General features: G+C 37.9%; 1 protein-coding gene across 7 annotated transcripts in view; it reads right to left on the bottom strand.

Moving 5' to 3' along the window:
* The window catches only part of PSD3 (pleckstrin and Sec7 domain containing 3), a 463,075-nt gene that overhangs the window by 82,265 nt on the left and 361,774 nt on the right, over nucleotides 1–19,036 (bottom strand). For all 7 annotated transcript variants that reach the window (XR_010377299.1, XR_010377300.1, XM_064477400.1 and 4 more), the window contains one exon: nucleotides 7,338–7,408. Coding sequence is in view for 5 of the 7 variants with exons in the window: in XM_064477400.1 (XP_064333470.1) it covers nucleotides 7,338–7,408 (71 nt within the window). In the remaining 2 variants the exon portion in view is untranslated. The remainder of the gene's footprint in view (nucleotides 1–7,337; nucleotides 7,409–19,036) is intronic.

The raw sequence follows: 19,036 nt of genomic DNA, 5'->3' as shown, positions 1-19,036 counted from the left end.
AGAATTACATACACCAAAAAAAAAAAAAAAAAAAAAAAAAAAAAAAAAAACAAACCAAAAAACAAAAAACAACCTAGAGTAAATGGATAAATCCCTAAAAATGTAGAATCTCCCAGGAATGAATCAGGAGGAAATAGGAACAGTTGATTACCAAAATTGACACTGAATCAGTAATTTAAAAAACTCACAACAAACAACTCCAGGACCAGATGGCTTCAAAAGTGAATTAATTGTGCCTCTAAGATTTAAAGAAGAGTTAGTATCTATCCTTCTTAATCATTCCAAGCAACTTAAGATGAAGGAGCACTTCTGAACTCATTCTATGAGGCTAGGATCACCTAATACCAAAACCAAACAAAGACAAAACAAAAAAAGAAAATTACAGGTTACTATCCCTGATATACATAGATGCGTAAGTCCTCAACAAAATATTGGCAAACTGAATTCAAAATACATGAAAAGGATCACATACCATGATCAAGTGAGATTTATTTGGGGAGGCAAGGATGGTTCAATATGCACAAATCAATCAATGACACACTACATTAACAATATGAAGAATAAAAATCAGGATCATCTTAATAGGTGCAGAAAAAGCTTTTGAAAAAATTCAATAACCATTTGTGATCAGAACTCTCAAAAAAGTGGGTAGAAAGGCAACATACCTCAATATAATAAAGTTCACATAGGAAAAACCTACAGCCAGTATCTTACTCAACTGTGAAAAGCTGAAAGCATTTCCTCTAAAATTAGGAAGACAATGATGCCCACTCTTGCCACTTACATTCAACACAGTACTGGAAGTGCTAGTCACAGTAATCAGACATGAAAAATAAATAAAAGGCATCCAAATTGGAAACAAAGATGTAAAACTCAGTTTGCAGATAACATGATACTATATTTAGAAAATCCTAAAGATGCCAACAAAAACTATTAGAATAAATGAATTCAGTACAGTTGCAGGATACAAAATTAACATACAGAAATCTGTTGTGTTTCTCTACACTAACAACAAACTAATAAAAGGAGATATTGAGAAAACAATCCCATTAACAATTACATCAAAAAGAATAAAATACTTAGGACTAAACCTATCCAAAGATGGACTTGAAAAACTATAACACTGATAAAGGAAACTGAAGATGATACAAATGGAAAGATATACTATGCTCATAGATTGGAAGAATTAATACTGTTAAAATGAACAGATTACCCAAGGTAATCTATAGATCTAATGCAATCCATATCAAACTATGAAGGGTGTTTTTCACATTACTAAATAAAAAATTATAAAATCTGTATAAAAATACAAAAGGCCCCCTAATAGCCAAAATAACCTTGAGAAAGAAGAAGAAAGCTGAAGGAATCACACTCCCTGATTTCACAACTATACTACAAAGCTACAATAATCAAAATAGTATGGTACTGGCATTAAAGTAGACACAGAGATCAAAAGAACAGCATAGACAGCCCAGAAATAAACCCATGTTTATACAGTCAGTTAGTCTAGGACAAAGGTGGCAAGAATGTACAATGGCAAAAAAAAAAAAAGCTTCTTCAATAAATGCTGCTGGGAAAACTGACAGCTACGTTCAAAAGAATTAAACTGGACTACTTTCTCACACCATACAGAAAACGCAAAGTGGGTTAAAGACTTGAATATAAGACCTGAAACCATAAAACTCCTAGAAGAAAACACAGGCAATATGTTCTTTGACTTTGGTCTTAGCAATATTTTGGGGGATATGTCTCCTCAGGCAAGGGAAACAAAAGCAAAAGTAAACAAATGGGACTACATCAAACTAAAAAGCTTTTGCACAATGAGGGAAACAATCAGTAAAGGAAAAAGGCAGTTTATGAAACAGGAGAAGATTTCTGCAAACAATTCATCTGATAAAGGGTTAATAGCCAACATATGCAAAGAACCCATATAACTCAACATCAAAACAAAACAAAACAACTTGATTGAAATATGGGCAGAGGACTTGAATAGACATTTTTCCAAAGAAGACATACAAATGCATGAAAGATACTCAGCATCACTAATCATCAGGGAAATGCAAATCAAAACTAATGATATCATCTCACACCTGTCAGAATGGCTACAATACAGAAGACAACAAACAAGTGCTAGGAAGGATGTGACGATAGGAACTCTTGTGCACTGCTGGTAGGAATGTAGATTGGTTCAGCCACTGTGGAAAACAGTATAGACTTTTCTAAAAATTTTAAAAACAGAACTACCATAAGATCCAGCAATTCCACTTCTGGGCATTCTTCTAAAGAAAATGAAAATGCTAATTTGAAAATATTTATGCACTCCTATGTTCACTGCAGCTTTATTTACAAGAGCCATGACATGGAAGCCACCTAAGTGTCCACCCTCAGATGACTGGATAAGATGTGGTGTATATACATATATAACAATATTAATTCAGCCATAAAAAGGAATGAAATCTTGTCATTTGTGACAACATGAATGGACCCAAAGGGTATTATGCTAAATTAAACAAGTCAGAGAAAGACAAATACCACACGATCTCACTTATATGTACAATCTAAAAACCAAAACAAACATAACAAAACAGAAACAGCGTCACAGTTACAGAGTGCAAACCAGAAGTTGCCAGAGGAGAGGAGAGTGAAGGGATGAATGAGATAGGTGGGTGGGGGGGGTTAAGCAGTACACACTTTCAGTTACCAAATAAGAGTCATGAGGATTAAATATACAGCATGTAGAATACAGTCAATAGTAAGATAATAACTTTATATGGGGACAGGTTGCAACTAGACTTATTGTGGTGTTCATTTTGTAATGTATAAAATATCGAGTCACTGTTGTGTACTAGGAATTAACATAGTGCTTGTAGGTCAGTTATACTTAAATACAACTCAAAAAAGAAAGAAAAACAATAAATAGGAGAAGAATCTCAAAAGAAAGTCCGAATAGTAACCAGTATCTGTCAAAGTTGCTCAGAGATCCTTCTGTAGAATGTTGGTGTCAAATGCTAGGACACACATCCAATCATTAGGGAGTTTACATAGCTTCAACGTGGCCCTTGTGAGCAAGCGGACTTTACATACATAAATGGTTCATATCAGCATGACAATAAGAAAAATAATAAACATTTTGCATCAACAATATACGAATTCTGAAGATGCAAGCTGAGATATTGCTCAAGATGCCATTTTTTGCTAAATATAGAACTATATTTTTAAAGAAAGATTTGAGATAATTTTTCCTAAAAACAAAAGCCTATTTTTAGGTGCTAGAATAAAAAAATTTTAAATAGCAGTAATGTTTGACTGATTTTCAAGTAATAATGTCTTAGATGTGAAAACACTAATTTTACTATCATACTTCAAAAGGGTGATCATTTTTACAAAGCTGTCTTAAAACCCTATTTGCAATAGAAGAAAAGAGTAAAATTTCAAAACACCAGCAGTTCAAATAAAATGTATTTCCCTGAAAACAAAAGACTAGTGCAGAAATAAATGAAATAGAGACCAGAAAAATAGTAAGAAAATAATCAATGTAATTAAGAATTGATTTTCTGAAAAGATCAATAAAATTGACAGTCCTTTAGCTAGATTACTAAGAGAAACAGAGTGAAGATTCAAATAAATCAGATATGAAAGAAGAGATATTACAACTAATGTTAGAGAAATAGAAAGATTGTAAGAAACAGCTATGAACAATCACACACCAATGAATTGGACAACCTAGAAGAAATGGATAAATTGCTTGAAACATACAATCTGCCAAAACTGAATCATGGATAGAAACAGACCTATAACTAGCATGTAGATTAAGTCAGTAATCAGAAACCTCCCAATAAAGAAAAGTCAAGGATCATGTGGCTTCACAAGTAAATTCTACTGAATTCTTAAAGAATTAACAATCCTTCTCAAATCCTTCCAAAATATTCAAGAGGAGAGAATACTTGTAAAATCATTTTACAAGGCCAGAATTAGCCTGATAACAACCCCCCCCAAAAAAACTACAAGAAAAGAAAACCATAGGCCAATATCTCTGATGAACAGAGATGTAAAAATCCTCCAGAAAATACCAGCAAACCAAAATCCAACATCATACAATAAAAGGAGCATATACCACGACCAAGTGGGATTTACCCCTGGGATGCAAGGATGCTTCAACATATGAAACTCAACTGTGTGATAAATCACATTAACACAATAACAAAGCTTACAAATCACATGATTGTCTCAATAGATGCAGAAAAAACATTTAATAAAAATTCAACACCCTTTCACATGACAAAAACACTTAAACTAGGAATAAAAAGGAAACTACTTCACTATAATAAAGGCCATAGATAAAAAGTCCACAGCTAACACCATACTTCAGGGTGAAAAACTGAAGACTTTTCCTCTAAGAAAAGAAACAAGACAAGAATGCCCACTCTTGCCACTTCTATTCAACATAGTACTGAAGTCCTAGCCAAGCAATCAGAAAAGAAAAAGAAATAAAAGGCATCCAAATTGGAAAGGAAAAAGTAAAATTATCTTTGTTCACAGATGCCATGACCTTATATATAGAAAAGTATAAAGATTGCACAAAAGAACTGTTAGAACTAAGAAATAAGTTCAGCAAATTTGCAGGATATAAAATCATCATGCAAAAATTAGTTGCATTTCCACATACTAACAATGAACAATCTGAAAAGGAAATTAAGAAAACATCCCATTTACAACAGCATCAAAAACAATAAATACTTTGGGAAAACAATTAATAAAGGAGGTAAAAAACTTACACAGTGAAAAATAAAAAACACCACTGAAAGATATTAGACACAAATAAATGGGAAGACGTCTCATGTTCATGAATTGAAAGACTTGTCCATATTATCCAAAGCCCTCCACAGATTCAACACAATCTATCAAAAATCCCAATGGTGGTTTTTGCAGAAATACAAAAATTCACCTTAAAATTCATATGGAACTACAAAGGATCCCAAATACCCAAAATAATCTTGAAAAAGAAAAATAAATTTAAAGGCTTCACACTTCATGATTTCAAAACATATTACAAAGCTATAGTAACCAAAAAAATATGGCACTGGCAAAAGATATACATATAGACCAATGTAACAGAATAGAGAGACCAAAAATAATCGTATCAACTGATCTTCCACAGGGTATCAAAAGCACACAATGGAGAAAAGATAATCTCTTCAACAAATTGTACTAGGAAAACTGGGTACCCATATGAAAAAGAATGCAAGTTCATCCTTATCTTATACCATACACAAAACTCAACTCACCATGGATTAAAGACTTAAATGTAACACTTGAAACTATGAATCCCTTAGAAGGAAGCAGAGAGGAAAAAGTTTCTTGACATTGATATTGGCAATGATTTCTTGGATATGACTCCAAATCAACAGGCAACAAAAGCAAAAATAGAGAAATGGGATTACATAAAACTAAAATGTTTCTGCCCAGCAAAGGAAATAATCAAGAGAGTGGAAAGGCTAACTGCAGAATGGGAGAAAATATCTGAAAACCATATATATGATAAGGGGTTAATATTCAAAATATGTAAGGAATTCCTGTAACTCAATAGCAAACAAAACCAAATAACCTGATTAAAAAATGGGCAAAGATTTTGACTAAACATTTCTCCACAGACAACACAAATATAGTCAACAGAAATATAAAAACATGCTCAACATCACTAACGATCAGGAAAATGTAAATCAAAACCACAATGAAGTATCATCTCACACCTGTCAGAATGGCCATTAAAATATTTTGCATACTTAACCCAGAAAATAAAAAGTGTTGACATGCATGTGGAGAAACTGGAACTCCTGTGCATTGTTGGTAGAAATTTAAAATGGCTCAGCCACTATGGAAAACAGTATGGAGGTTCTTCAAAAAGTTTAAAGTAGATCCACCATATGATCCAGCAATTCCATTTTTGGGTTATTCCTATCCATGGGAACTGAAATCAGGACATCAGAGAGATAGCTGCATTCCCATGTTCACTGTAGCATTATTCCCAATAGCTAAGAGGTGGAAATAAACAAATGTCTATGGATGAATGAATGGATAAAGAAAATGAAGTAAGCGATGGAATATTACTCAGTCATAAAGAAGAAAATCCTGTCATATACCACAACATGGATGAACTTTGAGGACATCATGTTAAGTGAAATCAGCCAGTTATAGAAGGACAAATACTGCTTGATGCCACTTACATGAAGTATCTAAGAGGGTCAAACCCAAAGAAACAAGTAGAATGATGGTTGCCAGGGGCTGGGGAAGGGGGAAAACGGGAGACTTGCTATTCATTGGGTGTTATTTGTCATGCAAGGTGGAAAATTTCTAGAGGTCTACTGTACAACACTATGCTTACAAAATTAGTAACAATGTACTATGCTCTTAAAATTTTACTGAGGGTAGATCTCATGTTACATATTTTTTTATCACAATTAAAAAGAAAAAACATTTTGCTAACAGCCACCATGGAGGGCAGTGTTGTTACTGCCTGGCCTCGTATCAGCCGTAATTCCAAATTTCCCCCTTCACAGTGGGACCTAGAATCCCGTAAGGCTCTAGGAGGTGGTGTGTGTACCTCATTCCAGTCAACACACAACTTTCCCATCTCCACTCACACAGAGCTAGGGAGGCGGAAGGCTTCAGGGACTGTCCTTCAAAGGTCAGAGCATATAAACTTGATCCCAAACTGATTTCCAGATTTGGGGCCTGGAAGAAAGAATCCTGACAGGACACGGTCTGGTCAAACTCCCACCCAGGTAACTGGAATACATCTGCATTGTTAAGTGCAGGACTTGAATGAAAACGTGTTTCCAGACTTAGGGAGGATCTACATGAAGATAAATAGGTAAATGAAGATATATTCTTACATAACTAAATAAATGAGGGCTGTAACTAGTCTATAATGTAAATGCCCATCGAAACAAATGCTACCGCAATCTGCATAGACCATATGAAGTCGAATTTATCAATTTATATTCAAATTTTCTAATTGAATGTAAGTAGAACACAGCTAACCCATTCCCTCTGATCACACAAACATATATAATACTCTATATTTATAAAATGTTATATATATATATATATATATATATATATATATATATATATATATATACACACACATATATAATTTCCAAAATAATTTTTTTCACCAGAAACAAAACAAATCTAAAAACAGAATTTAGACATCACTTAAACAGCCTTTGGGGTGTTTGACGTGGCCTCTCTGTACAAGGTGAATTTTTTCTGGACGACTTGTCTATCCCTGCACAAAGTTTTGTAAGCTTCACTTTTAATTGATTTATTTTTACCTTTTGCAAGTAAAGGACTGTTCCCTTTAGTACAGCATAAAAGGTTTTCCATCCTCGTTTTCCTCTTGGAGCTGGAAAGAAAAAAAAAAATTTTTATTTGGCGTAAGTTCACATTTTAAAAAGAGGATGTAAGAGGCCAATATAGTGACTGTGCTTCAGTGTTCCTCGTTCATTAGCTACCAAATCTAGTAACAATGAGAACTAAAATTTTCTTGAGCCTTACTATGTAACAAGCAGTATTCTAAAAATGTTTTCCATTATTGTCTCATATAATACTCACAATAATCCTGTGAGGTAGGTACTACTACTCCGGTTTTGGATAAAATTGAAGCCCAGAGAAGTACCCTGGCTCATGGCCATATAAGTAGGAAGGGGAGAAGCAGTTACATGAACCCCGGAAGCCTGGCTCTGTGGTCTGCACTCCAGTAGCAATGACTTAAAGACATACTGGAAATACACATTAATCCACGGGCTCACAGAGCCTTAACGGCTTCGTCAAAGTTTCTACGAGTCGTAAGAAAAAAGTCTCAGAATATAGAAGGACTTTAATGTGAATGCCTGATTAAATTAGGAAGTGCATTATTCTCAAGCAAGTCCTTTAAATTTCCTTTGACTGAAGACTGAAGAATCCTTAGGCTTGGAAACTAGGTGACTAGCCACCTACAGACACAGGTGCTCCTGCCAAGACCATACTGAGCTATCCACCCGGCAAAAAAAGGACTCAAAACATCCGCTCTGCAGGTTTCCAGGGGAAATGAAAAAATCATCCCATCTGTTTCCCCATGTCAGGTTGAAAAGTGTGCACTCAAAAATAAATGATCCAAAAAAAAGTATACCGTAATCTTCTTTATAAAGAAAAAAGCCTGGCTACTATCAAGAAAGCCATAGATCATTCTGTGTGTGTGCGCGCACGTGTGCGTAAAAAATAAATGCTGACTGTATTGCTCAATAGATGCCAAGTTCTGATACAGTCCATGTGAGAACAGTGCACGCACAAGTGCCCTCGGGCTGCAGGAGCTGCTACGGAGCAGGGCCAGAGGCAGCCTGGTGGGTGGAGGCACCTAACTGAGAAGCAGCTGTTTCATCAGCCCTTTTCTCAGACCTTTCCTCTCACCCACCAACCCTAGCTCGGTATAACTCCTGACTAGTCCCCCAACCTCTCAGGACTTCAGCTGCTTCACTTTGCAATGTGGATAATTCACATAACTTAAGGCGAAGCACTGGCTAATGCTAGAAAGGAACTTTGAGAAGTGCTTCTGTCTTCCATAGGAGGAACGCGGGTCCTGGATTTGAAAGGCTTTCCCCAAAGCCCTAAAACTAGTTTAGCGGCATCTTGAGATTCCTTCAAGTCAAAGATCTACAAATCTATTTTTCTGCCTTTCAAGTAGAAATCTACCTATGAATCTGTTACCAAAGCTGTTGCCCCAGAATCATACCCCTGCCTCTCCCTTGAAGGGAAACCAATTACTCCTAAGTTTCAGAAGGAAGCTACAAAGAGAAAAAACAAAACAAAACAAAGAAAACAAGAACTGGTTAGAACTAACTCAGCCCAAGATGGTGGAAGATCTGACTTCCAGTGGACCTTGAGTCTCATTACACGCTCTTTGTAATACCTCAGCATGCTAGATGACACATCCACCAGCACAGTTGACAGTTGCCATGACAACAACTAGACAAGACCATATAAAGACTGAAAAGGATAGTTCCATCAGTTCCTAATTCAAACCACACCTCTGTTCATGAATATCCCTCCCTCTCTGTTCAGTTCCCTCCCATTTACGTTGACCCTCATATACATATATATGGTGTCTCTACCTGGACGGGGCTGGGAAGTTGATATGTGAACCAAGTTCCCACTTCTCCATTCTTTGGCCATTGAATAAAGCTGGTGCGGGTCCAGTCTCAGCACTGGCTTCATTACTGGCTGTGCAAATCTGAGCCGAAAAAGATCCTCCCTGGTTTAGATAAGGGGTCTCAGCCCAGGCGAGGACCCTGGCACAGGTCTGGTTGACCAATTTGGTAACGAATTCAGGTATAGGTTCACAAAAACTTTTAACAGCTCTTTATCGTTACCACCCTAGGTCTACTAGAACAGATCCCAAAGATCTCTCCAACTGAACTATGATTTAAAGTCATCCATGGGTGACTAAGGCTGCGTCACAGTGAGCATTAACCCTGTATTCCATGCTCTGCTTTTTCAGCTCCCACATTAGTTTAAAACTTAATCTTGCTTTTGGTCAATTATACCTTAGTTGTTTAACCCACACCATTTAACCTACACCAGAGTGCTAAAAAATAAGGTACTATTATTACAGCCATTTTTCAGAGGGGACAGTGAGCGCAAATGAGTGGAATTTCGGGAAGAAAGGGACCCTTGTGCTGGGAACAGGGTGGGACGGCCTCCTCGAGGCAGCCTCAACTGCCCCGATTTTAAAGCCCCCCCCCCCCCACACACACACACAGTGCTGCTACGGCTTTTGTGCCCTTGGTGAGGCTCATCATGTGAAACACAAGGGCTGAACCCCAGTGAACGAGGAGCAGTGCTCCTCATAATGACACCTGCAGAATGAGTTAAACCTGCTATCACAGCACACACATTATCAACTACAGAAGACTGGGGAAGAGTTGTAACTGTAGGTACATAATGAACGTGGCGGGGAGAATGAGATTACTGATTCGAAACCCAGTGTATCCCACTGAAATGCTCTACTTACAGGGTCGTAGGGAGTTGGTAGGTAGGTGTCCTTTAACAAATACCTGGGTGCCTACTGTGAAAGGTGTTCGCTGAACTTGACCAAAAGATAATTCTGTGCAACAGACTGTGCTTTCATGGCCATTTTTAAACGTGCATAATCAGAGTCCAAAGATTGTGTTCCTTCTTAAAAATACTAGCATCTTGGCACATTTAAATTCTTATTATCTGCCTCCAACCTTACATGATAAGGGTGTCTATTACTTTAGTTTTGTTTACTACTGAAATGGACATTTTCTAAAAATTGCCATTGTCTGCTGAGATTTACCCTCATGTTTAGTATTACCTTCATTTGTTACTTCTGTACCTCGGGTTGTTCTTGGAGGCCATTTTCAACTGCTTCTTGAAATCTATACTTAGACGTTCCTTTAGTGAGGGTCTTTTGGTGGAAAATCTTTTTCTATTTTTTATGTAAAATGTCTTGATTTCATTAAAAATTCTAGGTTGACAATTCCCTTTCCTTATGAAGATAGGACTTCATGTTACGTCCAGGTGTAGGTTTCTTTACATTTCTCCCGCTCTGGGCTTCCTGTGTTTCATTATATGATTGAACACTGACTCTGTCGTCTGCTCTACTGAAACCTCTGAGCCTCTAACTTCTCACTCCATTCCTCAGGGGTCCTTGCTGCTCCTTCACACTCTGTCTTTCTGTGCTCCGTGCTAAAGTCGTGTGTGGTTTTACCTCCAGTACTCCCTGGGCACCCAGAGCCCCAGGAGCCCTGAGGACTCAGCAGCCCAGGCCTAGCTCACCTCCTTATATTTGTACTCATTTCCTTTTCTTTGTTATAGGCTCATAAATTCATTTAAAAAGTGTTAAAAATATTTTAATCACTTTTAGATGTTTTACAATGTACGAGTTTTGGAATCTGTAGGCCATCATATTGCCAAAAATAGAGTCTCTAGTTATTTTTTCTTTTTTCAAAAAAATTATTCACGAATTTTATAATCTAGGATTCATCTGAGATAGGATATAGGAGATAGGAGCTGAGGACAGGATGAGAGAAACCAGAACAAGGAAAGAAGTAAGGAAGGCTATTACAATTGTCCCTGTGTGAGCAAAAGGCCAAAATATGGACAGAGGTGCACACTAAATTAAGATAGAGAAATGGAAGGGAAGAGGGAGGCAGCAGTGTTAACAGAGCACTGACACTGCCGTGATCTGAGCACTGGGCGAGCATTACAACGTTCTGTTTGATCCAAACAGCCCTTTCAGTTAGTATCACTGCTCTATTCCACACTGACGTCTCCCTTGTTAACTACACTTGCAGTTCTGAGAGGTGGAGTCACTACCGAGGGGGCTGCCTATGTATGGATTTCAGAGTTACCATCCAGGGCAACTGAGAGGAGGAAACATGTTCTATGGGTACATTAAGGGGAAACTCTGCAGGTGACAATCCTTTGCCATGGTCAAGGGAGTCACTCTTATAATCTCCATTTTGCAAACGTGGAATCTGAGAGCCCACTGACCTGCAGTACTTGGCTCCCTGTTGCACTGGTCTGGTCATTTTTAGTCTGGTTTGTTAAGAAAGACTAGTTAAGTCAGATTCAGGGACAATGACTTGGTGAACTCTGAGACATAAGGATGATATTCAAATTATTTACGAGCTGATTCAGCATGGACTCTGACTTATCAGGAAAAACAGTGGCCAAGAGGGACGAAGGGACACCCATGACAGTCGGTTCAGCTCAACGAGCACACACTCTCCCACTGTCAGTCCTGGCTGGGGGCTGGGCCCCATGCATGGTAGGTTAAAATAAGAAGCAAAAAAGTCAACAGGCTTCTGTGACCATTCCACATTTTACACACACACACACACACACACACACACACACACACACACACACAGAGTACATATTTCTGCAAAAGAGAATTTGGCAGTTGTTCCAAACATGAGTGATAGGGGAACGATCATTAAATCTTCAATATTCTAAACCAGTTCTTATAATTTTCTGATCTCATCTTTATTATACATTTGAAGACATCTTCTTGGAAATATAAAGTACAATGAACAATATTTTGGCTTCAGTGATTACCACTCATCTTTAAAAAATACTTGCATTAGCGAGAGTGAAAACACAGGCTGTCACTCTTCTTCCATAAAGAGGAAGGTATAAAATATTCCTGAGCGGTGAAATAGTAAAGAGTAATGATGGATATATGCCAGAAGATAAAGTTACTTATTTTTTTAATCCGCCAAAAGCTTAGACAGCTTTATGCAAAGGTTTTTATTTGCATGTTATACGCTCCAACTTTAATTTCTTCTGAACCGAGCTGGGAACAGATTGGGTTTAAGATCCTACTGTTCCAATTGTTTCTGTTTCCGTCAAAATCTTGTCCTGTTTTTGACCACTCCTTACTCTGGGTCCCTTGATCATCTCCTTTTTCCTTTTCTTCAAGTTTCATATCAGAAAGACTTAAAAAGCACAGAAAGACATAGTACGGGGCAGTGTCTATTTTTTCTTTAATCCACTAACCTTTCTCCCCTGTCTGTTGGCTTGAAAAACATTCTTCCACTGCCCCAGTAAAATGACAAGAATATAATTTTCCCCCCAAAGGGTGCAGAAAATCTGTAAGCCATATCCACACTAATGAGAAAGAATTTTCGAGTTATGTCCTGAAGGCTAACCATGCAGTCCCTGCCAGGCGAGGAAACAGGGAAATGTGCGGATGTGAGGACCTGTGCAAAACACCTTCAATTTCCCTACGTTAATGGAGAAAGACATTTAAGATGCAATGCGACACCAACGAGGGCATTCCAAAATAAGCCCGACACTCTGCTCAACTTGAAAGCGGAGACGCGCTCAGCAAAAGCCTTTACACTAGCACAGCTGGGACGCATCTGTATGTGTTTGTAAAAGGCACAAGGCATTCTGGAGGTTTGCTTCCCAAGTGACAGTATCTGAAAACGGGGCAAAATTCTTAAAGTAGCTCTCTTACAGGATGAAGAGATGTCACCTTGGTAGGAAGCAAGCTCTTAAGGTCTACATCGCTGAGGCAGTTTAAGGTACACCCCAGGTTGGGGGGAGATGGCTTTCAGTGATTAGTGTACATGAATTTAGATAAATTCACAGATGACAGCCCTACAAATCATTACGTGAAGTTAAGGGTAATCCTTGTATATTTATCCCTAATGTCTTTTCATAAAATATCCTTAGGCACCACCATATGAAATACTATTAAATCTTAACTGAGTAACTCAAACACTTATAGATTACAGCTTAAAGCAATGGAACCCAAGCTGTGAATAACAGAAGTCACCCCTGGGAGGTAAGTCACACAATATTAATCAACTGATAGTGAGAATTACCCCCAGGTTTATAACAGAGTGATAGAAATAAAATAGTGCTACGACTGTCATATTTCTAAATCATTTATCTTTGAAACATTAAAGGTAATTTATATATTTTTAAAAAACCAGTTAATCTTTATATTTCTCTTTACGACTGGGAGTTGCTACAAGCAGTCAACTCTATTTTATGAAAAGAAAAACTGGGGCAGCCTTAAAGGAACCAGAAGTACAACCTATAACTATTGTTTTTCCCTAGAAAGTATTTCCTTCTTTTTATAATAGAAATAGGCTTATATTATTAGTAGAGAGCAGAAGTGAAACACAAGAGAAAAATGGAAGAATTCACTATCCAAGGTGTCGCCTGGCGGGCTGATGTTCACTCTGGATGTGGTTCTACCCCGTTAAGAAGTCAAGATTCTTACCCCAAATCGATCTTTCTAGAATGGCAGAAAGTACTCTGAACCGAGAGTCAGAAAACTTAAGATTTGATTCACACCCGATGTCTACCATTTCTCTGATTTTGGACAAGTTGCCTAACATCTCTGCTTATAAACCTATAAAATGATGCTACCCATACCGTAATTACTTGACAATGTTGTTACCTAAAGATCATTGGGACACAGACCCTACCCCTAAGGAGTCCACATACCGAGCTCACATTAACAGTGAAACTTAGTACAATGTGCTAAGCTGTAATAACCAGATGAAGCTTGGCACAAACCTAAAAAAATCACAAGGAGGGTTTCAAGTAGGTAAAGAGAGGAGGAAGTCATTAATTCTACTAATGAGAAGGATTTAGAAATCAGAGAAGATTTTAAATGAGGATTAGGTTTTCAGTAGGACTTTGAAGGAAAAAAAAAGGAGGGTTTTCTTTTGACCATCACCTTCTACAGGATATTTGGACTAAGACACTGAATCAAAACATGAATGTCAGTTATGGAAATCTCATAACACTGATCACCACTGTCCTTTATCAAGATGATTGGTGGACAAAAGCCAACATGGTATTTTGTACAGAGAGCACCTGGTTTGAAATTCTGGTTTTATCTGAGTGACCTTGGGCAAGTCACTCAGCCTCTCCATGCTTCACTTACTTTCTCCGTAAAACAACAATAAAATAGTACTTACCTCAAGGGTTATTCTAAAAATTAGATGAGTTAATATACATTAATCTTTTAAAAGTGTATTTTAAAAATTAATTTAGGGATATTGTATGCTAAAAGAAAATGCATCCAACTTCTAGACTAAACCACAAAGACTTACTTTCAAAATTCCACTCATGTATTCAGAAATTTTTCTTTGTTAAAAGTCAATACTTCGAGAAGAAACCCTCCCAGACATTACTGATGAATTTTTAATAGAAAAGGGGTAAACTTTCACCCTTAATTTAATCGGAGGGAGGATGGAGAGCAGCACATTCATTAACATATATATTGTTTCTGCTTTGTCCCAGGCCCTCCCTGACACTGGAGACATCAAACATGAACGCGAATAAAAGTGAACAATGGGAAAAGGAACGAAGGCTGAGGGAGAAATTGTTACCCACGTAATAAGCTATACAAATGTACAAATCTAACTTAGAACAAACATCTTCCTCTGCTCGGCTAGGAGCTGGTTTCACTGGTAAACATTACTAGGAGCACAGGGAGAATTTAAACTTAGACTTGAGCTAAAATTAGAGAAGAGGGCAGAACACAACGAGAGCACACCATCGTGAGTAAAGGTTACAGGAGAAGTATGCAGCAAGAAAGACAAAAATGATTCAGAATACATCGTTATTTTTTCAGGAAAAAAATACTGGAGTCATACAAATGTTTTTAGCTTTGATAAATGAACTACAGCTCACATTTTCTCCAGCTGCTCTTTCCCCAGATACCTTCATGACTTGCACCTTCACTTCAATTATATCTCTGCTCAAATGTCGCCGCATCCAGGGTCCCCTCTAAGCACCTTGTGCAATATGGCACCTGCCCACTTCCTTCACTGTCTCCTCACCTTGGCTTTATTTTTCTCTGCATCACTTAACCCGCATGTCAAATATCACCTATTTATTACTGAATTCCCATTATACTAGAATGGAGCCCCTGAGCAAGTACTCTGACTTGCTACTGTGTCCAAAGAGCAGATTAAAAATCCGAAAAAGAAAAGCAATCACATGTCCTAAGTCACCATGTGGATGACGCAACTCAACAAATATGACAGATCATTTTTTAAAAGTGTTTTCTCCATCACTTAGGTGAAACACGTTAGGAAACTCAGGTTGCTTAAACAGCAAAGAGGAGGCAGGATAAAATTTTGATACAGACTATTTCAACAAGATAATGTTAGATATGGAAATGAGATCTCAATAAAGACCAAGGAACAGGTACAGCTTCACAGATTAGTTTGGGTTTTCAATTAATTAAAGAATGGACATCTGTGGAAAGGGACTTCAAAATTCTAGGCGAGAAAAATCATCTCATAATTCTTTTTTAAAAGTGATGTGTAATTGACATAACAATATATTAGTTTCAGGTGTACAACATAACAACGATTCAGTATTTGTCTATATTGCACTATAAGTCTATTTAACAACTGCCACCATGTGTTGTTGCAATTTTTTTTCTTTGATGAGGACTTTTAAGATCTACCTCTCTTAGCAACTTTCAAATATGTAATACAGTGTTATTAACTATAATCACCATGCTCATAATTCTTATAAACCGAAGGAAGATGCTGGAGGAGACTTGCTGCTTTTAATAACCATCTTAAAAAGCTGGACAACAGCAAAATATTACTAAAGTTCAATAACTTTATTATACGTGAGAGGTATGAACACTGAACGCGAAGAAAGTCAAGCATACTGTTTTTCACAATTTCTTGAGCAGTTTACGGAACTCATTACAAAACTTTAGAGAGTAAAGTCCTAAAATAAAAGGTAAGGTTAAATCATGACAGCCCATCTGAGAAGTGCAGGTGACTGCTGAATCAGACAAGTAGACACATTAAATGACACCAAATCAGGTTTTTTCAACTTCACAGGTCCCTTATGACCAAGAAACCAGAGTCAGAGACTCCACTGAGCATGCATTTCTACAAATAGAATTCAAACAGGCTGCTGTAACTGTAAAAGAGCGCAGAGCCCACTGACACCTTTCAAATGCCCCTGGGGCAAAAGCTAGAGCAGGCCAATAAAAAATAACTCCTAGTGGCAAGGAAGGGCAGCCTGCAGACCCAGTCTGTTCTCAGGGAAGGCCTGCCCTTCCCCGACTTTAGGAGCTTCAGGAGAAACCACCAGCTCCTTCTGAAACGTGGTTCCTGGCCCTTACTACCTGGCTGCTCACATTGATGCCAGAAGACAGCCCGTGGCCCTGAACTGCATCTGCACTGACGCCACCACGCGTTTGACTCCTAGCTTGTTCAGGTCAGGCCAACCTCTGCCATTTGTTTAGACGTCCAGGGCTCTGAAGAGCTGCCCCCTCCCACCTTTCTACACAAGGGCAACCAGGACTGCATTCCCAAGAGCACTGCAACAAGCGGTCGTTTCACCAATTTTAGCACTGCTACAACAGCGTGAAACACTCATCACCCCTCTCAGGCAGCCCCCACCCTCAACTTATTTATGGTAGGAACAGTACCACAACAGCCAGGAAGCAAACTTTTAAAGCGGAAGGATAATACCCACCATCTTATCCTAAGCCATCTTAGAAAAGAGACAACAGGCCCCAAATGGAGTCACTTGTGCTAAGCCCGCCTCACCAGAGCGAGGCTGAATACCAAACCTATCGCAGTACAGCCTCCCTGAGAAATGCAGTCTGAAGCAGCGAGCCTCGAGGTTTCTGGACAGCGCCAGAGGGGCGATCTGCCACACAGGCCTCTCCACGCCCCAGGGGAAGGTGAGGCACCTCCCTCTCCTTTCCCCTTCCCCTCCTGTCTATAAAAGCCTTTCACTTTCTGCAGCCCCTCCCAGCTCCTCTCTGCTTGTGGGGACACTGCCCACCTCACCAACTGTTTAATAAAGCCAGTTGTATCTTCCAAATTTAGGGTTGGATTTTTTGTTATACAACGGTCATTATTTTTTTATTGGTAATCATGCTATGATGTTTTTGTTTTTCCACTTGGCATTATTTTGCAAACATTTTTCTGTATTTTTAGACCAAATTATGCTTCATTAGGACTTTAAGTATTTCATTGTATAAACGTTATGCTCGAATAAAAAATGTTTAACATTAAATATTGATTTTCCCTGATAACATAAGTTGTATTGTCCAAACTCAATGGCAAAAATCAATATAAAATAAGGAAAAATAACAGGAAAAAAAAATCCACACATAGAAAAAATTTGAACTCACCAGTCTAACCACTAGAGACAATATTTTGGTATATAACCTCCTAGTCATTTTACCATGCACACATCTGTCACACAATTGGGATATTATATATGTTTCTTTTAAACATTTCTACTTATATGTCATTTAAAAAATGATTGCTTTACCACATTTTACTCAATAAATCTTTTGTTGGCCATTAAGCTGTTTCTGAGATGGTAATGGTGAATGATGCTAACATTCTGTACCTAAAATAACAACTTTTAGGTTTCTCAATAACAATTTGGTCCTTTCTAGGTGCCAGACACTGTACTAAGCACCTTAGCAGGTGCCCATTCTCACCTTAAGGCTTTAGCACTACCTACCTGCCTCACTGGAATACTCTTACACGTGCTCGCTGTGTCTGAACATTTTATGACTCCCTTTTGTAATTCAGCCCTCAGCTGAATGATGCCCACTCAGGGATATCACCCACCTCTCCTTATTCCCCATGAAGACTGGACTGCACACAGCTGGTGTTTGAAAGAACTTTTTAAAAAGAATCAATGACCTATCTAGTTTCAAAGCTCAGATTCTTAATTCTGTACTACTATCCAGTGATAAATTTTTTGTACAGAAATTTCTTTTTTTTTTAAGAAAAATATGGAAAATTTTATTTGAGCCAAATGTGAGAATTATAACCCGGCTTTGAGCATCTCAGAAGCTCTGGGACCTGTTCCGCCCGTCAGGCATCAAGGCACAGATATATCTTGTTCATAAATTTCTATCTATCAAATTTATATCTTGTTCATAAATTACTTCCTTTAGGAAACCAACATTGTATTTCTAATTTCAAATTTTCATCAGATTGCTAGAGAATCTGATACACTACAATAAATAATAGACATGAAGATTATTTTCTTCTTTCTCCTAAATGTTAACTACACTGAAAATAAAAACAGAATGAGTCAATAGTACAAATGGAATAATTTCTAAAAATCAGATGCAGTGAAAACTGTGCATTCCTCTTTTAGGAAGGAATATGCAGATTCTGAACAGATTTTTTGGTACTAAAAGATTAGTTTCTATTCCACAGCCCTTGTCAAAAGCACTGCTTCTGAGGAGAACGGTGGGTGGCCTCTTTTAACCAACTGTCCTCTACCGCAGGAAAGGCTGGATTTCAAATTAAAGACATGAGCCGTCAAAATGGAACTTAAGCACTCCAACTTATTCTTTTAGTCTAAATGTAGAATTGTGAACACAGTCAAAATGCCACCAGAACTAGACTACCACCAAGCTCCTCCCCGAGGACTTCAGTGGTGGCCCCTCAGCCTCGTGACCATGGGCTTCATGACACACCCTGTTGCCCCA

This window comes from Camelus dromedarius, chromosome 22 (assembly GCF_036321535.1).
Source record: "Camelus dromedarius isolate mCamDro1 chromosome 22, mCamDro1.pat, whole genome shotgun sequence".
In the NCBI taxonomy this organism is placed as follows: domain Eukaryota; kingdom Metazoa; phylum Chordata; class Mammalia; order Artiodactyla; family Camelidae; genus Camelus; species Camelus dromedarius.
The sequence above is the reverse complement of the archived record's forward strand: the minus strand, read 5'-3'. Positions and strand labels throughout refer to the sequence as shown.